This window comes from Vulpes lagopus, chromosome 1 (genome assembly GCF_018345385.1).
Source record: "Vulpes lagopus strain Blue_001 chromosome 1, ASM1834538v1, whole genome shotgun sequence".
Taxonomy (NCBI): Eukaryota; Metazoa; Chordata; class Mammalia; order Carnivora; family Canidae; genus Vulpes; species Vulpes lagopus.
The window spans coordinates 107729930-107756739 of NC_054824.1; the positions used below are offsets into that span (position 1 = coordinate 107729930).

The 26810-nt window shown below is 36.9% G+C and overlaps 1 protein-coding gene across 2 annotated transcripts in view; it reads left to right on the top strand.

The window, feature by feature from the left end:
• PTPN2 (protein tyrosine phosphatase non-receptor type 2) overlaps positions 1–26810 on the top strand; it is an 87277-nt gene that overhangs the window by 49104 nt on the left and 11363 nt on the right. For both annotated transcript variants that reach the window (XR_005988928.1, XM_041761982.1), the window contains exons 4-8: positions 4825–4923; positions 9177–9314; positions 16853–17062; positions 18880–19032; positions 25283–25464. Coding sequence is in view for 1 of the 2 variants with exons in the window: in XM_041761982.1 (XP_041617916.1) it covers positions 4825–4923; positions 9177–9314; positions 16853–17062; positions 18880–19032; positions 25283–25464 (782 nt within the window). In the remaining variant the exon portion in view is untranslated. The remainder of the gene's footprint in view (positions 1–4824; positions 4924–9176; positions 9315–16852; positions 17063–18879; positions 19033–25282; positions 25465–26810) is intronic.

Consider the following 26810-nt stretch of genomic DNA (forward strand, 5'->3'; position numbering starts at 1 on the left):
AGAGGCTCTTTGAAAGCCCTTCTCTGACATATATTTTCAGAGAGTATGAACATCCCTTTGATGGTGGTGTCTGGCATTTGTTCAGAACAAGGGTGGTAAGACCAGGTGCCCAGAATACTGTCTGGGAGACCATCAAGTGTGATGGTTCCTTGTGAAATTCTGCTTGCATGGTACACTGGCTACACACATAGTTGAGCACTACTGTTCTTTTGTTTTTTGATAATAGAAATTATTTTGGTTTGTCCACACCAGCTACCCTTTATCAAATCAGAGACTTAGTGAACAGTGCTTTTATATCCCCTGGTGAATGATTTTTAAATTCAAAATATAAGTTGTGGGGCACTTGGGTGGCCAGTGGTTGAGCGTCTGCCTTCGGCTCAGGGCATGATCCCAGGGTCCTGGGATGGAGTTCTACATCGGACTCCCCACAGGGAGCCTGCTTCTCCCTCTTCCTATGTCTTTGCCTCTCTCTCTGTGTCTCTCATGAATAAATAAATAAAATCTGCAAAAAATAAAGGTAGATAGTGTACCTATGAAAAGATACTCAATTTTTCTAGTCCCTAGGAATATAAATTTAAACCAGTGATCAATTACAGCTTTTCACCAGTCAAAATAGTGGAGATTTAAAAATTTATAAAACTTAGTGGTTAAATATGTACAGATATAATGATATATGAGAGTGTTTATTGCAACTTAATTTTAATAGTACAAGGCCAGAAATAATAGTATAGAAATAATCTGTGAGGGACTGGCTAAATAAATTCTACATATACCATTAATATTGGTTATTTTAAGAATTAGGAATAAGTAGACTTTAATTTGCCATTTTCTGCCTTTTTTGTAATATTTGGAGGTTTTCTTACATTCATGACATTTTTAATAAACTCATTTATAGAATTTCAATTTACTTTGTACCTGAAAAAACTATAATGTTCAAGAATAGAAAAGAATAATTACTCTAAGTCACTTACCATACTTCTTTCTTCTTCTTTTTCTCTCCTTTTTTCCCAGTCTTGTTTATTGGTTCTTTTTTCTCATTGTAGTCCCAAATTTTGTAGGTGATTTTCAGGATTCTGATTTAGGAATTTTTTCCCCCTTTTTCATTCTACCCTTGAGACTTCAGCTCTCTGGCACCGTATGTTCAACCCTTATATCTTAAGGAAATATAGATGTTGGATTCACAGTATCTATGCCCAAATTCCAGTCCAACTACTTTATTGGATGTTCATTCATCTGATGAAGATTTATTGACTACCTACTGTCTGGTAGGCATTGTTTAAATAAAACAGTGGAGCATCTGGGTAGCTCAGTCAGTTAAGTATTCAAATCTTGATTTCAGCTCAGGTCATGATCTCAGAGTTGTGAGATCGAGCTCCAAGTCAGACTCCGTACTAGGCATGGAATCTGCTAGAGATTCTCTCTCCCTCTCCAGCTGCCCCTCCTTCCCTTAAAATTTTTTAAAAATTAGACATTAAATAAACGCTGTTGTTATGAACTTCACATTGTAGTGGGAAATAAAATTAATAACATCAATTTTGTAACATTCTTTACTTTATATGTTTTGTATAATTTAAGGCTCAGAATAACTCTCTTGTAAACGTTGTCATCACCCTGGTTTTATGCATGAGGAATTATCTAAAGAGACCAGGAACATTAAATGACTTTACCAAATCCATTTAAATGAGTTGAAGCCAGAATTTGAAGCCCCATTGGCTCCATTGGTCATGCCCTAATTATTCAGCTCTGCTACCATAAAACTGCTGTGTGATCTTGGGCAAGCTACTTAACTCCCCAAGTCTATATATACATATCTATGTCTATTATAGTTGTATACCTATATTATCTGTGAAACAGTGTTGAGTGAAACTCTTATAGTGCCTGGTACTGTGGTAAGCCCTCCATAGATTATTGGTTGTGGCATTTGTTACTACTTTGTAGTAGTAGTAATAGTAGTAATAATAATCCTCTTATAAAATATTGTAAATCCCGTCATAACAGAAAATGCTTACTAATTGTGTTTAAGCGTCCTGTCCCTGTTGGGCTGCTCTGTGTGTCCTGTATTTAGAACTGGGGGACCCAGAAGGCTGTTTTCAGCTTTTTATTCTTTCCCTATATTTTTCAGGTCCTCACTGGATATTTTTACGCAGATGACTCATTTACTCACAAATTCTGCATTTTCTACATCTTACTCTCTTTTTCCTTCTTTCTTCTTCTTCTTTTTTTTTTTAAACCAAGCCAGCTTGGAATGGACCCTGACTTGATCCCTGTCCTTCCATGATGCTTCCCTATATCAGTGCCGTCCTCATTTTTAAGGCTCCGCTATAGCATGAAGATCTGATGGCTTACCCTTTACTCTTGTGGCACTTCATATGTTTTAGTTAGTAGGACTTGTAGCACTTAATATGTTTCAGTTAGTAGGACAAGGACTTCTTGCCTCTTAGCAAGCTCTTTGAAGGCCAAGAACATTCTACTAGAGAAAACTAGAGATGCTGAATGTTTATTATAACCTTAGCTGTTCTGATTGTCTTTTGTTACTTATTTTTGTCATATTTTTCCTCTGAATTTTTTTTTTTTTTAATGTATCAGTCCTTGGTATAAATCTCCATTTCGTAGAAAAAAAATTGATAGTATTGCTTGTAGGTGGAAGAGTTGAGAGAGACCCCACCCCCACCCCCCAGAACCACTGATAGAATGTGTTTTGTGTTTCCAGTATATATACACACTAAGAAGTGACTTCTCTGGTGAATCGTTAGATCCATTTGTTTTTAGACAAAAGAAAAAGCATTCATTTTTCTGGGGATTTTCTCATTGCCCTGTTTTACATTTACACTTTGTTTTGTTTTAAAGTAGATCACATAATAGATATATAGAGTGAGGAGAACAGTATCTTCAAATATTTGGTTGTCATTTCTCAGGATTCTGAGTAGATTTCTAGCCTTTTTATAACTTTCTAAGTTATTCAAATAATATTAATGGAGCATCTGCTACACACCAGGGAATACAACTGTCCAAAAGATGCTTTCAGCCTCAAACCATGTGAATCACCGTGTTTGACATTGAAAGCTGAAGTTGGGGATCCCTGGGTGGCGCAGCGGTTTAGCGCCTGCCTTTGGCCCGGGGTGCGATCCTGGAGACCCGGGATCGAATCCCACGTCGGGCTCCCGGTGCATGGAGCCTGCTTCTCCCTCTGCCTATGTCTCTGCCTCTCTCTCTCTCTCTGTGTGACTATCATAAATAAATAAAAATTAAAAAAAAAAGAAAGAAAGCTGAAGTTGTGGGATACCTGGCCTGCAGCCCCCAAAGCTGCCTCTTGCTCTGTCCCGTGAGGAGAATGCCTGCTGACTTATGTTAGCTGCAATAGAGCCTCATTCATTTGCACCTTTAAAATTAGTTATAATTTGACCATGGCCTTTTCATCTTTTATTTGCCCTTTCTTCTGCCCTGTGCTACCACTAAGCAAAATGTGAAGGTAATTGGATTTGATTTCTTTCCCCACCATGGCAGTATTGTAATATGAACCATTGCCCCATTTAAGTCTGCTATTGAGGTCACACAATGCTGTGGTGTTTGTAGATTAACAGCTTCATAGTGGTTCAGGCACTTTGAAATTTCCGCTTTTTCTGGAAATCTTTTTCTAGTTAACTTTGGGTGGCTGGTTGGCCAGTGATGGCACAAATTTCCTCTTTTGTATGACTTCCATGATCCATGGCACATAGGACCTCTCTTCTTGCTGTGTAAGCTGAAAGATACAGAAATTTCCTTTGCATACCTCCTTTGCAACTACAACATAACCAGTCAGATATTTCTGCCCACAATTTTGAGGCTGGTTTGTTTATAGGTTATACGTGATTACTATGGCCACCTTAGTATGGTGATGCCAGCAAAGGAAGGTGATAGTAGTGACAGCATCAGGAACATTGTCCCAGGCTGACTCCTTTGAGCAGGATCTTGCTTTGACATTGGTTCCACAGAAGCCTGGCTTCCCAGCCCTCAACTGAAAGTCATCTGAGAGTCTGAAAAATTCATTTTCTCCCTAAGTTAATAAAAATTAGTTTTGGGGGTGCCTGGGTGGCTCAGTGGTTGAGCATCTGCCTTTAGCTCAGGTCATGATCCTGGGGTCCTGGGATCAAGTCCAGTATCAAGCTCTCTACAGAGAGCCTGCTTCTCCCTCTGCCTGTGTCAGTGCCTCTCTCTCTTTCTCATGAATAAACAAATAAAATCTTAAAAAAAAAAGTTTTGATTACTTATAAGCAACTAGTACAGACCTATTTTTTTAAACTCAAGTGAGGTTTTTTTTTTTTTTAATTTTATTTATTTATTCATGAGAGACACAGAGAAGAGAGAGGCAGAGATACAGAGGGAGAAGCAGGCTCCATGCATGGAGCCTGATGTGGGACTCAGTCCTGGAACTCCTGGGATCACGCCCTGAGCCAAAGGCACCCAGGCATCTCACTCAAGTGGATTTATTATTATTTTTTTTAAAGATTTTATTGATTTATTCATGAGAAACACACACACAGAGGCAGAGACACAGGCAGAGGGAGAAGCAGGCTCCAAGCAGGGAGCCCGACATGGGACTAGATCCCCGGTCTCCAGGATCACGCCCCAGGCTGAAGGCAGCGCTAAACCGCTGAGCCACCCGGGCTGCCCTCAAGTGGATTTATTTTTTTATTTTTATTTTTTTCCTCAAGTGGATTTAAAGTCATGATTTACTTACTAGGATTTGATACATTGTTCCTAAACTAGAGCATACTTGAAGGAATTTTCCTTGAGCTTTGTTGAATCTCCTTTGTCTTATCTACTTTTTCTTCTCTGTTCTTACAGGGTCCACTTCCTAATACAGGTTGCCATTTCTGGCTCATGGTTTGGCAGCAAAAAACCAAAGCAGTTGTCATGCTAAACCGAGTTGTGGAGAAGGAATCGGTGAGTAACACTTAATATTTACAACTTAGTGTACTGCCTGTATCTTTCACTTGTAAATGTTTTCATATTTCTTTTGGGATACTCATTTTTTCCTAAAAGTAGTAGTATATCATTTTCCTTCTTGCCTTAACTATTTAAATAATAGTTGTATACCACTACCCTTCCAAGATGTAAATATAATGAAACAAATATTGACCAATAGTGACATAGATCTTTGGAATCCTTAGGCTTTATTAGAATTTTTATAATTTATTATTATCAAAATCTCAAAAAGTTTGTAAAAGATTAAAGTGACTGGTTTTTGTTAACCTATATGAAGTTTTATTGGCTCTTAGTCATAAGACAGTAAGTATGGAAATGTATGAGTTTATTGAAACCTGAAGTACAATTTAAACTCAGTGCTAATTAGTTAAGTCTTAACTTTTGTAGCTTTAGATTCTTTTACTGTCAGTGAAGCAAATTGGAAAGTATTGTCAGCCTAAGATCTTCTTCAGATTCCTGATTCTTACTTTTTCTAAATTCACAGTTGGTGGCTTTCGATGGTGGTGCAAGTTATTCTACTCTGTTTCTAATCTGAAGTGGCACCCACATACCAGGATGTCTAGCAGTGTTAGCATAGTTATTTACAGTGGCTTTTTTATGGCTTCCAATATGACTTAAAAATTAAGTGATATTTGAACAGTTTGAGCAGTATTGCAAACTAGATGATTTAGAAGATTCATCTCTTTTTCTGGAGTATAATTACTATATTAATACGATAAGACTGCCACTGGAAATTAGAAATCATATTTATGGTGGGTTGGCTCTAGATACTTAATAAGATTCAGATTTAATTATTTTCAGAAAGCTACTACATGGGTGATATTGCTTTGTTTATGAAGAGGCCCATAATGTCTGATTATCTTTCTTTTTATGGTGTTAGCAGCCCTTGCTAGTCTTAGTTCCTCAATTAGTTAAGGGTTACAAAATAGTGGTATTCCAATTTTATCATTCCTTCTTAAATTTTTGTTGGAATACTTCTATAGAAAGAAACTTTGAGCACCTGGAGGCACAGTTGGTTAAGCATCTGACTCTTGTTTGGGCTCATGCACTGTGATCTCAGGGTTGTGAGATCTAGCCCCACGTTGAGCTCCACGCTCAGTCTGTTTCTCTCTCCCTCTCCCTTCTGTCCTTCCCCACCCCATGAGGGTGTATGCACACACACTCTCTCTTTCTCTCTCAAATAAATTTTAAAGAAAAAAAAGAAAAGAAACTTCCCTTCTAGTTAGTTGGCCACTTTTATATAGAAAAAGCAATTTTCAAAATAAGTTGATTCCATAGTGTCCTCAACAGGTGACCAATTAGATTTTTTTGGGGCAGGGGTGTGAGGCAGGGGAAGGGGGAGATGAGTTATTATGAACTCATAGATATTTATTTATTTTTTTAAAGAATTGATTGATTTGACAGAGCACACAAGTAGGGGAAGCAGGAGAGGGAGAAGCACTCTCCCCACTGAGCAGGGAGCCTGATGTGGGGCTTGATCCCTGGACTCTTGGGTCATGACCTGAGCCGAAGGCAGATGCTTAACCTACTGAGCCACCCAAGTGCCCTGAACTCATAGGTTTAAACATATTTGATGCACTGCACTCCAGTGCAGTTATTATCCATCTTAGTAGTTCAATTACTCCTCTGTTGCTTAGCAGGAATCTCTTCAAGTTGGGCTCTGAGTCAGAAACCTAAGAGACAAAACCAAAGAGTCTTTAATAATTTTCTTACTCTCTGAAATGACTAATTGTTGCAGGCTTATCTTAATCTCTTCATAGAATCAGACATTTCTCTAAGGAGCCTTAGTGTTCTTAAAATGGGCAGTGGTATTTCCAAATGACAATAAAAATAGTGATGTTTACTGCTGCTGGGTTGATCATGGTTTTTAGAGCTTTTTGGTGAACAGAGCGAAAGAAAAAATGGTGTGTTACTTAACATATTTCAAGGGCTCATACTAATACTTCCGATTCAAATTTAGGACTGCTTAACCCTTTCTACCTTCTATCTTTTCCCTCCTTTTTCCATATCATGAATCCTGCTTCTCAAAGATGCTACGGATAAAGAATATCTTATAATGACTCATTTACTTTGTCCCATATTACACACAAATAATACTCATAATAAGAGTATGAACTCCTCACCAAAACAATTACTGAAAAAGTTTTAAGTTTTTTCTCATCTCTTTCTGTTTTTATGTTGTATTTTACCTGCATTGTCAGAGTATATAAAATACTATATAATCTCTCTCTTATATCCCTTTAAAAATCTTAGTTCTACATGTAAGCATATATTTAATTTTCCTTGCTAGTCTTGTTGATGTCTCTCCAGTTGTTCTGTATAGCTCATTCTGTAGTGGATCCTAAGAAAGGACTCATGGGTCTTATAGTTCCTGATTTCCTACCTGTCAATGAAAGTTTAATCTCCTCTCTTAATGCTTAAAAATCATTTTGGCAGGATATAAAATCTTGGCTCACATTTGCTTTTCTTTGAGCAACTTAAATACATTACTCCATTTCCTTCTGGTGTTACAGATTACTGACAAAGTCCATTGGACATCTGATTTTATTTCCTTTATAAGTCATATGTTCTTTTTATTTAGGTTACCCAAAGGCTTTTTTTTTTTTTTTTTTTTCCTTCAAATCCCACTAATTTTACCAAAATATATCTTAGTGTTGGTTATTCTGGGTCAGTTTTTCCAGGTGTGTAGTATGCTTTCAGTTGATTTTTTAAAGAAAAAATGTATTGATTATACTTGTTAGTGGTTACTGTTTGCTTGCTTTGGTCTTCCTCTTTGGGTCCCTATTATACGTGTTAGATTTTCTTTGCTTATTTCTTTTAAGTTCTGTCTGTCTCTCTACTTCTCTTTTTTTATTAAAAATGTTTCTTTTCCTCTTCTTTTTTTCCTGAGACATTATCTGCTGCATTATTCAGTCTCTTTTCCTCTCAGTTTAGTCTTCATTTCTGAATGACATATTCTTTGATTCCTAATTTTTTTTCTGTCTCATATCACCTCCTTTCTGAGTTATTCTCATTCTCATTTATGCTCTTTCACTTCTTGTATCATATTTAAAATGTCTTTTAGCACGTTTGGAAATATCAGCTCATAGTAATTATTTGTTGGAGATATTGTTGCTGTTTGTGATTTGGAAAAGAAGAAATGACCGTATTTTATAAGGATATTTTTGTGGTGTTTTTTTTTTTCCTAATGAAGTGGCTGTTTATCTTACCTTGACATAGTTCACTGGCCTCATACTTTGACATACTTTTTGTCACAAATAGAAATTCCATATCAGTTCTGCCAAAATATACCAAATCTAGTTAAAGAGGGCTTTTCTTCTTCCTCCTCTTTTTTAAAAAAGATGTTATTTATTTATTTATTAAGGAGAGAAGGGCAGAGAGAAAAAGATAAAGAGACAAGCAGGCTGATTGGGGAGCCTGATTCTGGTCTCGATCCCAGGACCCTGAGATCATGACCTGAGCTGAAGTCAGATGCTTAACTGACTGAGCCACCCAGGTGCCCCAAAGGGGGCTTTCTTCACTTCCCTGACTTAATTTTAGTAAGTGAATATAAAATGTTTTTTCTGGATAAGTAATATTTGGTAGCAGATTCATAGTATTTGTAGAAAATACTTGTAAAATAAAGCCTTTTCAATACTGTTTGAAGAAAAGATTCTTAAAAGAGTTAGACAGTTTTAGAAATATAAAGTGAATACCAGTATGATGTTGAGGTACAGGTTATCATGCTTCAGAAATGACAAATTTACTTTTATGGACATATCTCTTTATGGTTTTTCTATTTTTTTAATTTTTTTATTTTATTTTTTAAAGATTTTTATTTATTTAGTCATGAGAGAGAGAGAGAGAGATCGGCAGAGACACAGGCAGAGGGAGAAGCAGGCTCCGTGCACGGAACCTGATGTGGGACTCGATCCCAGGACTTCAGGATCACGCCCTGGGCTGAAGGCAGGTGCCAAACCGCTGAGCCACCCAGGGATCTTCCAGTTTATGGCTTTTTTAGTATAAATAATAGGAACATTTTATAAACCTGCTTTGATAAGTGTCAATCTTATTAAAATACATTAAGCAAAAAAATACATTAAGCATCAAATATAGTGTAATTGTTCATAGATTTATAACGCGTGTGTGTGTGACTTCCTTTCCCAGCTTTTTAGGGTTTCATAATGTCTATGAACTAATATATATATATATATATATATTCTTAAATTTAGGTTAAATGTGCACAGTACTGGCCAACAAAAGACGATCCAGAGATGCTGTTTAAAGAAACAGGATTCAGTGTGAAGTTCTTGTCAGAAGATGTGAAGTCATATTATACAGTACATCTACTGCAATTAGAAAATATCAATGTAAGACCTTTCATGCCTAAAAGATTGGACTTTATATACTGATTTTCAGAATTATTTTTTGCCATTATATTTGAAGTTTGGGGTTGCATACACATTTCATAGTATCTATAATAGTATATAATCATAACCATTGTGTTTACACTGTGTTTCTTATATGTAGTAGCTCTCTGAAGACTCTTGAGAAAACTTAGAAACTAAGGATTTTAAAGTTCAGGTTGATATATAAGGATTGAAGATAATTTATTAAAATTAATTGGGGATTAAGGGAGAGAACTTTACAAGCAGGTCAACCTGGATTCAAATCCCAGCTCTGCTGTTAAGTAGAAAAGTCCTTGGGACTTGTTCCTCAGCATCCCTCATTGTAAAACAGAGATTGTAATACTGTTGTGGAGATCAAATGAAGATATGTATGCAAAGCACCTGATGTACTTATGAGTACCTGATTGTACTTAGGAGAGTGCCAGGCTGTTCAAGGAAATAACTTGTTAATTCAGATGATTCACCGCAGAGAAATTTGTCCTTACTGAATTGGGGGAAATGGTGAAATTAATGTAGCATATGGTCTCAAGAATACTTACTTGGGTCTTTCCAGAAATATAAGAATTGTTCCTTATTTCTTTGTTGAGATACATGTACATGGTGGATTGTGAACCTGCTCTTGTTGAGTTGGGGATGAAGACCTTTCTTTCCCTTCCAGCACCTCCCTGTTTTGTCTTCTTTGTGTTGTAATCAGGATAACTGGAAAATGTCAAATGACAGTGATTCCGGGTTGCTCTTAGGAAATAAGAAAATGTTTATTTGTCAAAAAATGATTTCAGCAATGTATCTGGTCTGTACAGTGAGATACTTTTAGTTAACCATTAACTGAATTAAATGATTAACATGGACTCATTGACCAAGTTTTATAGAGGAGGGATATATAAAGTGTGTACACACACACACACTTTTAGCTATGTAGAAGTACATTTTATGGTTGATCTCTTGGAATGCTTCTGTTGTTGCCGTCTACTCTTCAGTACAGGTGCATATATGCACACAGGAGGCCCAGGCCCAGCTTCTCATCATATCCATAACTAAGCTTTTTATGTGATCCCTTGGGTTATCTAAGAAGTCTCTTGGTTGGGTATTACAAGACTTCAGATTTATTTATAAGTTTCCCTTACTGTAGTTATTTTGCACCAACTATTCCATTTCCTTATGTCTTTTTTTTTTTTTTTTTTAAGATTTTATTTATTCACGAGAGACACACAGAGAGAGGCAGAGACATAGGCAGAGACAGAAGCAGGCTCCCTGTAGGGAGCCCGATGTGGGACTCGATCCCAGGACCAGGTCATGCCCTTAGCCCAAGGCAGATGCTCAACCACTGAGCCACTCAGGTGTCCCACATTTCCATATCTCTTAAGCTGCCCTGAGATACATCAACAACTTTGATTTTTGTTTTTTAAGATTTTATTTATTCATGAGAGAAAGAGAGACAGAGACATAAGCTAAGGGAGAAGCAGAGAAGCAGGCTCCTCTCAGGGAGCCCAGTGTGGGACTAGATCCTAGATCCTGGGATCACACCCTGAGCCAAAGGCAGACACTCAACCGCTGAGCCACCCAGGTGTCCCTACATCAACAACTTTGTGGTACTAGATTGTGCAGTACTTATTCCCAGAAACAGAACTGCTTTCCTTTAAACTTCTCATAGTTCTTCAAATCATCTTCTCATGGTATTTATCCCAGGTACCTCATCTGCTTCTGGCATTAAGACTGATTTGGATGGAGAAGGGCATAGATGTTTTTCCCTGTTTCTGAAACCTATCCTAATTAAGAGTGGATTGTACCTTAATAATAAAATGCAATGACTTTTATATTTTACCATTTTGTAAAGCGCTTTTATATATGTACATCATTTGACCCACAGCCTTCCTCTAATTTGATAAATATTCTTAATATTTCTGTATTTCCTGTATTTTTTTAAACCTAAAATCCACTAGATTATAAATTTTTTTCCTGTAAATAGATTACTCAGCTAATAAGTGACAGGCTGGAACTCAAATCCAGATCTCCTGACTTCTGATGACATGCAGCTAAGTCTTTTGAAAAAAGTGTTAATTTTCCTAGTAAAGGAAGAGTCTGGTTCTGAAGGATCTTTCTGAATTTGAGGCCAGCATGTGAACTGGCCAACCACTGTTTTAGTTGCTAGCAACTCTATGATTTCTTATTGGCCTGGGTTCAGAGTCCACTATAATTAATAGCAACAATATGTTTACATTCTACCTTACAATTTTTAGTAAGAACTAGGAATATTAGAAGAACAAAGTAGCTTTTCGGTATGAAAAGCAGAATTGCATTTGGCTAGACTACCTGAATTTATTTTATTTTTTTTCAAAGATTTTATTTATTTGCAAGAAACACAGAGGGAGAGAGAGGCAGAAACACAGGCAGAGGAAGAAGCAGGCTCCATGCAGGGAGCCTGACGTGGGACGCAATCCCGGGTCTCCAGGATCACACCCTGGGCTGAAGGTTGCACTAAACCGCTGGGCCACTGAATTTAAATCCCAACTCTACTCCTTCCGGCTGTGTGATTGGTCCCACTATTTACCCTCTATGCCTCAGTTTCTCATCTACAGAATGAGGATATGGAAACATATACCTGAGAGGGGTGCTGTAAGGATTAAGTGAATTAATGCTGTAACGGGCCTAAGACTCTGCAGAATTCACAATTACTAGCTTTAGTTGTGCATCTGTTTCCTTTGTAATATAAATGAATTGGGAAGGACTATAGGAGCAGGGGCAGTTGAAAAGAACAAATTAAGGAGTGAGAAAGGTGATGCTGCAAGAGGGGAGTGGTCATGATCCTCACCCTGAGCTGCAAAAACCAGTTTGCTGCTACAGGAGTCTGACACGTGTGTATTAACAGGTCTGGGGCCAAAGCTGTGATCTGTGTGGGCTCTGCACACCAGCAGCCCTTTCCAGTGTCTTCATTAGAGCTAAGAGTTTGAACTTTTGCCCCTGAATGAGGAGATTCCATCTCTGCTTTTAAAGTGGCCCCATGGCTTAAGCTACTGAGAAGGTTTTGCAGGGCTTTTAAAATATAAGGTTATCTGGAGTGCTTATTTGTCTTTCAGGATTTTCTTTTTAGTTGCCCTTCACTGTTTTCCATAATATTGTTGGCCAGCTTTATGTTTATCAAGTTCCAGGAATGGTATTGTAATGCTGGCTGCCTTCTATTTCTCTGTTCCTGTGGATTTGCCGGAAACCAGATGAGTGCCTAATTATTATCATGCTCATCTGGGATTTGATACAAAATAGTTTAAACAGTTAATTCCACCTGGAATGTCCTCTTCTCCTCTCTGCCTATTTATATCCTGCACATCCTTCAGGACCACCTTGTGGCCCTTTTCTTACTTAGATCTTTCTTAATTCATCTATGACTCACTCATTCTTAATAGCTATGATCTTACACTTCTCTCTGTAATTTAAAATTTTACCATTTTTCTGGCTTGTTCAGTACTTGTATATGTATGTACTTTGACTTTGTAACAAGGTTTCCAGCTCCCCGTGGGTAGAGCCCTTACCTGTTGCCTTTGTGTTTCCCTCCACCATTGCACCAAGTGAGTGGTTATTCTAAAACATAGGCATGACCCTTCTACCTTGCTCTAAAACAATCCTCCCATGGCCAGTGCAGAAGAAATCCAGGATCAGCCCAGACTGGTCCTTCCTCCTTGTTTATCTCCACAGGCACTCACGGTTTCTTCTTGCTAACAGTCCTACATTTCTCAAATAGCTTGTTCCCACATCTCTGTGTATTGCTTTTCTCTCTGCTTAGAATGCAACCCCCATGCCTACCTGCTTCTGTCACTCCCCTGTCCTCCTGATGGTGAGTTCTGTTCACCTTTCAAAATGAAATTACAGTAACTAAATATTTAATACAGACCATATAATGATCCTGGCAGAAGTTGATGAGAGATTGAACTAAGGCACTTACAGTGAGCTACAGATCTGATATAAATCTGTATTTAGGAGCTAGGGTTCACAAACTTTGCTACTACTCCTTGATGTATAGGAAATATTAAGTGAGGCAATTGAAAATGTGGAGAGATTTACAATTGATTGGAGCTTACTAGGGGCTACAATAGAGACAATTAGTATGGTTGTTTCAGAAAGTTATCTGTTAAGCCTTTACCATATGCAGGCCTAGATTAGGTACTTTACATTCAGTCTTTCATTTATCTCTCACAATAGCCTTATAAGGTAAGTACTGCTTTTAACCATTTACAGATGACCAAAATGGGCTTATGACAGTCTTTTGGAAACATAATCTTAGTACTTCTGTAAATGTCCAAAGTGTGTTAATAATTGGGCCCAGGACCAAAAAGCTGCACAGATTTTTTTATATTAATTAGAAAACTTATTATCTTGTCTATCTATATAAAATAATAGTTAACTTGAATGCGAATGGCTTTAGATGGCATACACTTAAATTGCCATAAACCTGGCTATTGGCTGTTGTCTTATTGTACCTACCGAGTTCCTAGATTGTCTTCCTGGCCTCCATATACAATGAATTAGATATACTTACTCAAGGATAGAATTCTCCTTCAAGAAAAGTAGATAAAATTTTGCCTTAAAAAGAACAACGAACCACTGACATTTTGTGCAGTGTGTGGTATACATAATGCAGTGTTTTACAAAGAAGATTTGGCAAACACATGCAGATGGAGATGGGGATGCATCCAGATGGCCATGTAATTGTGGATGCAACCAGGTGTTGCACACACGGGGTGTGAGGTCAGCAGTAGAAGGGGATGGAAGAGGCTAACTGGGCATCACAGGAGGATTGGTGTGACTTGATGACCTGGGAAAAGGAAAGGGGGTTTCCACCAGTTTTGAAATAAGGAATTTGTCAAAAATTGTAAAGTCTACATATATAGCTTGTTTGGAATAAAGATGAATTTTGTTTTAGCCCTCTAGCCTTTGGCAGTCCTTCCCCTCCCCCCCTTTTTTTCCAGCAGGAAAAAGAGGGAGAAGAGGTCCAATCAAGCATATAAACATTTCTTTTCTATCTTAGTAGTAAAACATATGGATCTTATTGCTTCATGAAGAAGTGGTCCGTTGGCAATTGTATGACTTTTGTGGGCCATGATTTTGAATCTTGTTTCTGTAGGGACACATTAATAAAAATTAATTTCTTAAGAAGTTCTTTAATCTGGTCTTTAATCTGGTCCTGATAGAGAAAGAAAAACACTGATTCTCAAAAATCTATTAGTGGGGAAGACTGCATTATAGAAACAGTTGTGAACATTTCTGGGAATTGGCTTTGAGTATCCCAGACAGCGTGACCTGAATTTGAAAAAAATCAAGAGACTGCTAGTCTTGAACCAGAATTATACAAGCACAAAAAAAAAAAAAAAAAAAAAAAGGCAAGTTGTTCAGGATTGTGGGTTAACTCTAGGTTTTAAGCCAGGAGGTGATGCAGTAAGTGAGCATAAGTGAGTATACAACCATATGGGAAGACTGGGCCATACCCTGTAGAGCACAACTCACAGGTGAGCAGGGTTCTATCCCCCTTCCCTAAGCGCCCCCCCCCCCCGCCCCCCAGACCTGGGAGCTCCACATGGGATCTGGTTTTATTCATGATGAAGTCTAGCCCTGCTATGGGAGGTCAGTGCTTCATGGTGGCAGATGACCACAGCACAGCCATTGTCAGGAGGAAAATGAGGATAAATACTCCCAATGGAGTCTTAGACCCTATTTAAAGGAAGATATGACTGAGTTCTCCGTGCCCCTGGGCTACGTAAGGAACGACCACTGTAGCCCATTTCTCTGCTGTTACTGTGTTATCTATTTATGGCTAGCCTTCATAATTTAGACTATTTTAAATACCTTTTTTATTTTAATTTATGATAGACATAGAGAGAGAGAGAGGCAGAGACACAGGCAGAGATTGAAGCAGGCTCCATGCCGGAGCCCGACGCGGGACCCGATCCCGGGACCCTAGGATCGCGCCCTGGGCCAAAGACAGGCTCGAAACCGCTGAGCCACCCAGGGATCCCCTAAATACCTTTTTTTTAATACAGTAAATTTAATTCCCCACCTTTTTTACATATAATAAGCTGTAATTTTAAAAGGAAATGTTTTGATATTTAGTAATCCCAGTGACCCTAGTAATAAATTTTTATCTTCTAGTACCTTCATTATATTGAGAACCTGTGGATCAGAGTGTATTTGGAATTATGAAAGCTGAATGTTAAGAAAAATTACTCACTAAAAGTATATAATTTGAAATTTTGAAAATAATTTCTGCACTGTATCTTATCAGTGTTATACCTCATATAACCAAGTCTGGGGCTTAGGAGTCTTAATTTCTACTAAAAAAAAAAGGGGGGGGGATTTACTTTGTAAAAAATGAAGGTTAACTTTAATTTTGAAAACTTGTACTGAAAGCAGGATGCTGTAATAATCATCTTTAGCTGTTAACCATTACAGATATCATGTTTTGTTTTGTTTTCTGATGTTGCTTGTATGGCTTCTCCCTCCAAAACATCCTACAATGAAACTGAGAAGTTACGCAGATATGTTAGAGGATTACTGCTTTGGTTTACAGAAATGAAGACTAGAAGGCACCGAAGTGCTTCTTGGGGCAAAAGGCAGCTGGCAAAAGCTCAGGAACATTTTCATAACGAGTTAGTCAGAAATAAAGCTCATCAGGAATATCCAGGAAGTGATAGCGAATGCCAGGCAGGCTTTAAGAGACAGGAAGCATTTAGCATATTGGTAAACCATTTTAGCACATCAGCAAAGTCCTATAAACAGTTTTAGGATTGGAAATTATTACCAGGGGAAAAGCAGCAATTAGAAGAACTGTTTCAATAAAAAAATATAGATTTTTTTTAAAATTAATTCTTGAGTTGCTCTTCTGAGCCTATGAGTAGAATCTACAAGATAACTCATATAATGAGAAAAATTATATCTAAAAATGTTGGGCATTCTTAAAAAAAAGCCATTGAAGAATGTAAAATTATACTGGTAGGATTTTTTTAAAATAGAGGTGGGAAAACAGGAACACTCATCATGATGTATGAATTAAAATATTGGCAATGTATATAGGTCAGTGGCTAAGAACCCAGACTGCTGCTTCAAATTCTGGCTTTGCCATTTTCTTAAATATGTCAATTATTTGACCATTGGCCTTTGTTATCTCATCTGGAGTAAATTATTTGGGTAAATTATTTGACCATTGGCCTTTGTTATCTCATCTGGAGAATGAGTTTTATTAGGATTGTTGTATGGATTGAGTTAATACATAAGCTTAGAACATGCCTGCAAAATAACATTTTAGAAATGTTAGCTATTATTAATAAATTCCAAATTCTTCTGAAGAACTCCAAACTTGTGTAAGTGATTATCAAAACAAACTTTATGGTACAAAGTCCATAAGGATTAAAAGTATTACACAAAACACATATTCTCTCTGAGGTAGTTTTTTGTTTTTTGTTTTTTTTTTTAAGAAAAATTAGAAACTAACTTTTCCCTTGATTTTCACTTTTTAGAGTGGTGAAACCAGAACAATATCTCACTTTCATTATACTACCTGGCCAGATTTTGGAGTCCCTGAATCACCAGCTTCATTTCTCAATTTCTTATTTAAAGTGAGAGAGTCTGGTTCCTTGAATCCTGAGCATGGGCCTGCAGTGATCCACTGTAGTGCAGGCATTGGGCGGTCAGGCACCTTTTCTCTAGTAGATACCTGTCTTGTTCTGGTAAGTGCTTCTTATGATCTAATTTTAGTCTTGTTTAATTTTTTATATTATTTTTTATCAGCAGAAGTAGCTCTAATGTCAGTATCCCAGAACTGTGATTTTTAAACTTAAACTTCTGCCTTCTTTAGAAAACCTAAACAAAATTTACTTATATACCCTTTATAATTGCCTCTTATTTGTGAAGCGGTGGGGCTCTGTCTGAGAGGATTCTTAGAGATCTCTGAGAAAGCTTTTTCTCCTGGTAGCTTTATATTAAAGAATAATAGATTTCCCTTCTTCCTTGTTTTTCAAATATAAATTGATGTATAATATTGAATTCCTTCCAGCTCAAGCACTTTATTTCTCTTGCCCTTAGTTCCCTTATTTACAAGCTAAGGATAACGATACTATTTTCCCCATAGGGTCGTTGTGAGAATTAAGTGAATTAGTACATTAGAACACTAAGAAGAGACCCTAGTGTTTTCTAAGCACTCAAAAAATCTTAGTATTGTTATTTCCTTGAGATTCCAATCTGTGCCCCTGATGGCCGGATTCTTTCTCCACCAACCCATTCCCAGCTCCACCTTGATACAGGCCTGTGCCTTTTCTTTTAGAAGAAAAGGTCCGTTTTTCCTTACTTGGGATTTAGGGCATCTCTAGAGTATAGGAATGGTTGAGTCTGTATTCCCTTACAACTGTATTGTATTACTTTACAGCTGTATTGTATGATTACATATCATACTGTATTCTTTACAGAATGTATTACTTTACAACTCTGCCTATATGTAATATACTTAAATCAAAAACTGTATTGTATTGGGGCACCTGGATGGCTTAGTTGGTAGAATGTGCAGCTCTTGATCCTGGAGTCATGAGTTGAAGCCCCATGTCAGGCATAGAGCATATTTAATTTAAAAATAATATAATTTTTTTTTAAAAGATGTTTAAAAGAAAACTGGGTTGGAGCACCTGGGTGTTTCAGTCAGGTAGGTGTCTGACTCTTGGTTTTGGCTCAGGTCATGATCTTGGGATCGTAAGTTCAAGACCCAGGTCGGGCTCTGTGTTCAGTGGGGAGACTGCTTGAGATTCTCTCCCACTCCCTCTGCACCCCCCCCTCACATTCTCTCTTAAGTAAATAAATAAAATCTTAAAACTGATAGTTACATTAAAGTGAACTTCAACACATTTAAAGAAAACTCTGTTCACTTAATGGTGAATGACTATTAAAAACTGAATTGTGTATTTGTGCCTCTTTCCTGCCAGACATAACTTCCACTTTTTTCTTTTTCAATTGGGGTGAGGGTTATGTTAGTTATAATACCAGATTGATAGTCTAGGGCTGATGCAGTGACTTAACGGTATCATTGTGGATCTGGGGTCTTACTATCTTGTCCACCATCTTTAGATGGCTGCTGGACACAGACGTGAAGGCAGAAAGGGCACTGGGCAAAAAGGTTTGACTTCTGCCAAGACTTTAAAAAAAAAAACAAAACACTAATCTCCATGGATTTATCTTTACATTAAGCTAGAATGGGTCATAAATCCTTCCTTAAGACAAACACTGGCCAAAGTAAATAAGATTACCATGATTGGTTTGGAATCAGTTGTTTATCAGCTAAAGGCCTCCATATACTGCTCAGACAGTTGAGATGTGGGGAAGTTGGTGGATTGAGGTAGCTGTTTTGTACAGAAAGAGTTACAGCTACTGTGGTAACTTCATGTTCTTGGGGAGGGGCAAACTGCACATTGCAAAATGCTTTGCAGCTAGCTGTTCTGTATTGTTTCTCTTTCTTGGACTCTACAACAAAAGGCTTGAATAATTTTTACCTTTCTTACAGATGGAAAAAGGAGATGATATTAACATTAAACAACTATTACTGAATATGAGAAAATATCGAATGGGACTTATTCAGACACCAGATCAACTCAGATTTTCATATATGACTATAATAGAAGGAGCAAAATTTATAAAGGGAGATTCAAATATACAGGTAAACTTTTTTAGGGAAATAAATAATACCTGTGTATTATATAGGATTAGCATCAAATAACTGCACTCCATTTAAGCACTTGTTTTCTCCCTTTGTTCAAAAAAGCAAATTTAAATTAATGTGAAAAACCCAGCTGGCCATCTTAAAATTGCAAAGTTTAAGCTCACTTCCTCATGTGTGTTTCAGCATCATGGTAAATCTTAGATGCCTTTTACTCAAAAGCCCTAGTGGGAACAAGATTTCATTAAAGAAAGTGAAATTTTCATGTAAGGAGGGTTTAAGCATTTAATCATTAAAATAAACCAGATCATTTTGGTAATTTTGGCACATTAAAAAGGAATTCTACATAAAATTATAGAATACTCAGTTTACGTAATAGATTCTTATTAATTCTTTTAACAGTGAGCAACTCCTGGGGATCCCTGGGTGGCGCAGTGGTTTAGCGCCTGCCTTTGGCCCAGGGCGCGATCCTGGAGACCCGGGATCGAATCCCACGTCGGGCTCCCGGTGCATGGAGCCTGCTTCTCCCTCTGCCTGTGTCTCTGCCTCTCTCTCTCTCTCTCTCTCTCTCACTGTGTGCCTATCATAAATAAATAAAATTTTAAAAAAGTTAAAAAAAAAAAAAAACAGCAACTCCAGTACTTACAGCCAACATAATGAAATTCCAGAGAAAGAGAAAGTTCTCTTGTCTGTGGTTGGTGGCTATACTCTCTTGAAGATATTTTTATTCCACATTTGCAAAAACTAAGTTCAAAGACTGATGATCAGAAATCTGTGTTATGTACTAATATAAGATACAGAATGGAAACAGAAGTAACAGACCCCCATTTCTTGTCTGATCTGGTCACATGGTATTGTTCATAGTAGATCTAATGTCTGTATTTCTCTTATGAACACATATAACTGCCTCTTTAATTTCTATAATTACTAGGTGAAATAGTATTCTAAATAAGCCTTCTTTAACTCAAACCATTTTATGATAATGATAATGGAATTAAATATAAGTTAAATGTGTAGATTTCAAAGACATGAAAATAGTCTTAAGCAGTTCTGTTTCTCAAATAACTTTTGTTCTGATCATTAGTATTGTAACTATTCAAGACAAACTATTATCAGTAAAGCTTTAAAGTTTTGTTAAAATCTTGCCATTTGCAACAACATGAATGGAGCTAGAAAGTATAATGCGAAGCGAAGTCAGTCAGTCTGAAAGATAAATACCATAGGATTTCACTCACATATGGAATTTAAGAAACAAAACAAATGAGCAAAGGGGAAAAAAAAAATAAGAGAGAGGCAAACCAAGAAATGGACTCTTAACTATAGAGAACAATGTGATGGTTACCAGAGAGGAAGTGGGTGGGGGGATGGTTTAAATAGGTGATGGGCACTTGTGATGAGCCCTGGATGATGTATGGAAGAGCTGAATTATTGTGCCCCTGAAACTAACATAACACTGTATGTTGACTAGCTAGAATTGAAATTTAACAAGTTTCATTTAAAAGATTTTTTTTCATATCTTTAAATAGCAATAAGAATAATCTTTAATGAAGAAAAATATTTCATCAGTCCATAAAATACTCAGCATGTAGATTAGGCCCACAAAACATGAGATCCTTCTTCAGAAGTTAGACCTTGGGAACCCTAGGTTTGCTTGGCAGTGAACAATGTGATTCAGAAGTAAAAGTTATCTCAAATGTATAAGTTTAGGACAATCTCTCTCTCTCTCTCTCTCTCTCTCTCTCTCTCTGTCTAATCTCTGTGAACTTCTCTCCAGTTTAAATCAAGTTGAAAAAGAGTTAAATGGGTACACCAAACCTTTTTCACACATTTGTAGGTTCCTTGGTTGTTTGTTGCTTATTTCCTGGATGTTCTTACAGACAAATTGTAGGGAAAGTATACTGTCCTTTGGATAGTATTCCTTCTGCCACTTTAAAATTTTTTCAAATTTCCTTAGTTTTAGAATATAAACTTACTCACTTTGAGGATCTACAGAGATGAGTTTTATGTCAGTCTTTATTATTATGATGGTGTAGTTTGTGGCTTGGGAAAGTTCTTTCTGTTTCAGTTTATCTGGTACAGTTATAGCCATCAGAGTCTCTTTGTAGCTTTATCCAGCACTCCTTGTAAACCCAAGGCATTCTCTGCCCTTTCATCAGGTAGGACGTTGGAAAGGTCTCTATTTTTCAGTACTCAGGATCAGAAAAATTTGTTACCCATTTGGAGGGGTCGATTTCCACAGAAATAGTCTTAAGCCTCCTGTAATTTATGTGGGGCTGTAATATTTTTTATTATAAGGATAATTTAATGAGTATATGTATATTAATGAGTAAATGTATATGGATTTGTTTATTTTACATAGATCTTTTTCTCTGCCTGGAACTTTGCTATCCAATACTATAGCCATTAGCCACATGTGTTATTGAGTACGTGAAATATGGCAAATCTGAATCGAGATCTGCTTAAAGTATAAAACACACACCAGATTTTGAAGATTAAATATAGGGAGAAGTAGTATAAAATATCTCAATTTTTAAAATATTATATGTTCAAATGAATATTTTTATATTGAATTAAATAAAACATTGTTACAATTCATCTTTTTTTAAAAAAAACTACTAGACATTTGAAAATTGTATGTGTGGCTACCATTATATTTCATTGGGCAGTACTGTTCTAGAACCTTAGCTTAGAATAAAAGTCTAAGAGAAGTAAAGTTCTCTGAAATTCTAAATCATAAGGTCTAAAGTTAATGTAGAAACCTTAAATTGCATGAATATAACGGTGACCCATAAAAATGTTTCTTTGACATGTAAAGATAGGATAGCCAATTTATAAAAAGACTCTTCTTTCTCTCCATATGTTTACCTCTTCCTCTTTACCTCTGAATTTTGGGAAAAGTTAATATTTGTAAGAAGAAAGAAAGGAGCTTCTTTCTGGTGTGAGCTCTGTGGCCAGGAGTGTGGGAGGGTGATGTTTCCTGAACCTCTGTATCTTCAGAAAACTGTCTATCCAACAGCACCTGAGCCATATTTCTTTGTTTCTTGTACTTTTTCCTAAAGGGAAAAACTAAAGGGGCATCTGTCTTCACCATCAGCCTTAATTTAGATTTATATTATGTGAGTGGTATTTTCATTGGATACGGTTTTATGTTAATTTTTCTGTGAAGATTTCTGACATATGTAGACATAAAGTGATCTAGAACCTGTTGAGATAGAAGAGAGCTGTTAATATTCACATCTAAAGTGATGGTTTCTGAAATTAGTAAATACATGTGTTTAAAATCACACGGCATGTATTTACTTTTGGAAATTTCTAATGATCTTTAACTACCTAAATAAATAGAGGTAATTTCTTGTTGTCTCTAAAAATATATCATTTACCTTACATTTTTCTTGGCACAAGGTTGGGCATAAAAAGACCTTGTAATTACTGGTATTATCACTTATTAGCACACTCCCAGGATCCATGATGACAGACAACCTCACAGAGTAACATATCTAGATTGATAATTCAGAGTTGATGTTGTAAGACCTCTAACTGGTAATTTGGAACAACTAATAAAGTAATTACAGTGTGTTTCAAGTTTAATGACAGGATTTTAACTGCTTCTTTGAGGGACTTTCTTCAGTGAGAAATGAGTGGGGTTGTAGGTGGTATGCAGAGAGCATTGCTCATAGCAGCATGTGACATGTGGGAGTGTGGTTCAACATGAGTATAGATTTAGGAGGATAAGAAACTCTCAGTCCAGAAAGCTGTACTCCAGGGCTCAAGATGAGAGCTTGAATGAAGTTGTAGCTGAGTGCAGTATTGATTCCTTGACTTCCCAAGTCAGCAGTGACAAGCCAAGACAGGTGACTCTGGATTGTTCAGCTTGCTGCTTTGTAGGTTACGGAGAAGGCAAAGTTGAGTGAGTTTGCTGGCCAGAGATGCGGCAAAATGACAGTGTTTTTTGTTTTTTTTTTTTTAATTCACCACCATTAAATATCTCCTATTCTCTATCCCCATTCCCTTGTGCTGAGTCCTTTTCTTGTTGACAGATTCTGAATTTGTTGCATATTCTGGGAAGTAGTCCAGTGAAACTTGACTTTTGTCATTGTCCTGTTTATTGACATTGTTGAGTTTTGTCCAACTCTAAGGCCAAGTTGTTATAACTAGGTCCCAGTGAAGAATCGAAATTTTAAAAAATTGAACAGCTTAAATTTTGGAGGCAGTTTGCATTTTTTGGGGGGGGGGGGATCTTCATCTGGTATGTGAAATTGATGAAATTTTCAGAGATACAGATAATCATGAAGAATTATAGCATTAAAGTTTTGGCCCATCTGTTAATTAGCTGCGTGGCATGGGCAAGTTACTTCTATGCTGTTAACCCATCTCATCTGCAGAAAGGGGATGATAATAATAAGAGTAGTAGCACCTACCTCCTGAGATTCTTCTGAGGATTAAGAGCTGGTGCAGTTGAAGCATTAGGTCAGTGTGGGTATAGTAAATGTTTGAGAAATTTCTGCATGTGCATCTTCAATATACAAATCTAGACTGAGTAACAAAAATGTAAAACGAGAAGAAAGAAAACTGACATAATCCTCTAAAGTGAAAATACCTACTCCTAGTTCCATTATAGCAGTCTCTCAGGTATTGGTAAAATATTCTTTCTGGATATGGTTTGCATCCTCTTAGGTCCTTGCTCAGGAGAGGTGGGTTCCATCCCATTGTTTCTTAAATTAAGTTCAGAGCCATTCTTTTCCTTGAGGTCTACTTCCTTTCTGGCCTCTTCTCTCAGAGTCAAGCTCTACATGTTCTTCATTTCTACCAAAGCTCTACACATTCTTCATCTTCTACCAAACTGACCTACTCACTGTCCTCCAAATGTAGCAAATTACAGAATTTAACATTCTCTTTTTGTAAATCAGCTACTATAGAAGAGATATGTTAATTATGCATCTTAATAAAATAGCTATATATGGGAAAGGTGGAGTGTGGTAAATGCCTTTTTCTTTTTAAAATTTCTTTGTTGTAGGATAATGAAATAAGATAGGAACTAACTTATCAGTGTATCAATGAAATTTTCCAAAGATTTTTTCCCCCTACAATCTAAATATACAAGTGCTGTTTTTAACAATGCCATTTTGTACCAAAGCAGCTCCAGGGAAAGAGTGTTTCATTAAGTTCCAGACAAGTATAAATTGCAATGTTCCATCTGTGTTCGAAATAATTAAAGTCCTCAGGCAATAAGTTTATAGAGTCTCTTATTCATAAGATCTAGACTCCTTGCTTCTGTGATAAGATCTTCAAAGAGGGCCACCCCTGTCCATACCAGATCATTTTGCACCAGTGTCAGAGTCCTAGATAATCAAACCATTGGCTCTCACTGCCATCTTTCCTACTCTTACTATTGGCAGGGAGATAGGTGGTTGTATTCCCAGCCCTTGAAGGACTTGAGGAACCAGAGGTCCCCCCATGGTGAAGTTATACCTGCCATCTCCCACTCTGGCTAGCACTTTGTCACTGCCCCTCATCTTCCAGGGGCTGAGATATACTTTGCACCACTTCCACTCTTCTAGGGATGTTGGCAGTGAGAGCAAAGGAATCTAACATTTGCTAGACATGGTGCTAGGCATGTTATGTCATTAATCACTGCAGGCTTCCAAGGTAAGTGATGACGGCCTGTTTAATAGATGAAGGAAATGGAATTTCTCTTCATCTTGGGCTGAACCCCACCCAAGGTGTCTTGAAGTCTAGACATGCAAGCAGAGTTTTTTTCTAACCTGGTGGTGGGCTACCTGGAGCTGCTAGCATACCTGATAGGAAAAAACAAAATTAAGGTCCCCTGGCATCAGAAAGAACTGCCTGGAAATCTTACTGCTGTTTCTCTGTTCCTCACTGTTGTTCTACTGGCAGGGAATAAGGAGATGCCAGATCACATTCAAGTGCCATCTGAGTCACTGTTTCCATTGTTAACATACCTGTGGATTAGGAATCCAGCAGAATCTGGCTCTAGCTAAAATCTCACTTATCATGAATATTTTGATGAGGTCCTAGTATAGTTTGTCTCAAATAGGTTAAAGTCTACTTACTTTCATTAAGATTGTTATATTCAACTGCATATAGCCATGTACATAAATATTAAATGCTTTATTATTTTTTAATAATAAAGCTTAAAATAGGTAACATCTCAATTGATACATCCTTTTTATTTAAAGAAATGTAAAATTTTAGTGTTTGTATTGGTTTTTCACTTCTCTTCCCTACCTAGAAACGGTGGAAAGAACTTTCTAAGGAAGACATATGTCCTGCTTTTGATCATTCACCAACCAAAATAATGACTGAAAAATACAATGGGAATAGGATAGGCCTGGAAGAAGAAAAACTGACAGGTGACAGATATACAGGACTATCCTCTAAAATACAGGATACGACGGAGGAGAACAGTGAGAGGTAAGCTTATGGTAATAACATGCTTGAAAAGATGAAACATTTTTCTTTCAATAAGGTTAGTGGATATGAACTAATCTAGGCCCTTTGTTTATTGAATTAATGTAGCTATTAATTTATTTATTACCTAAGGGTATTTAAGTAGTATATGATGACATCATCGATCTCAAAGAGCTTTCAGCCCTATTAAAGAAGCCAGTACTTACAGACAGGAACCAGTTGGAAAGTGGTTTAACTCAATTCTAATTTGAGTGCTTAAATTAATACAATTAAATGCTAAAATGTATAATAGGATACAGAAAATAAGTGGTACAAATATTAGTGTTCATACTGTAGTTGTAATGTAATTGATAATGTGCCTTTAATGAAATTATAAAATATTTAAATGAATATTTAAACTTCATTCCATTATTGAAAGGGGAGAAGTCTTTAAAAAAAAATTACCCAAAATGCCCTTTACACTTTTCAAGAGTTTTGAATCCATATGAATGTGTAAACGATTTAAGTTTTGAAATTAAAATGTTTACATTTCTAAGGCTCTAGTAATCTCCCACCCATTAGGAAGCTGGTATCCTAAGGTGTGAGTGAATGAGTGTGTTCACTTCCCCTCTTCGGTGCCTCTTAGAGATGTTTTCTCTCTCCTTTTTGTCAAATATGCTTTTTATTGTGGCACATTTTATGTTTTAGTCCTATTTGTTACGTTGCAATGTTGAGGTACCATGAAAATTGTTGAGGTCTCCTGTAGATTATAGTAGCTTCACTTATTTCCCCAATTTAAAAATTACCTGAAATCTTATGAAAGGTAACATTGCAATAAATACAGATGTATGTGTTGTTAAGTATTCTACTGAAGAGTTCATTATGACTTAGCAGTATTTTTCCTTATTTATGGCTCTAGTGGTTTTAGACTATAGCATTAAGATGCTATTCCTTCCTTCATCATAAATATAATAGTTTTAAATCAAGAAATGTTTTAGTTACCTTATCTTTTTCAGTAATAAGATCCTCATGTTCCTAATGTTGTTTTGGCTAGTACCATGTGCAAAATTAAATGGAAAACAGGCTTGATGATTGAGTCAGTGTCCTTAGTTGTCGAGTTTTAATTTTTAAGGACACAGACCCCAACAAGGTACATCATGCATTGTCCAAGTTCCATAGTATCGAGCTCAGGAAAACCACTCAGGAATTATAGAGTGATTGAAGAGGTGGTTTTATTAGGGGTGAGGGGGTGGTGTGTGTATATGCTGTTTGATGCCTCCCACCCACAGGAGAGAGGAGACCACATCATGCTTGAAAACAGAGACAGAATCCCAGAAGGAAAGTAAGGATTTTGAGTAGAGAAAGCTAGT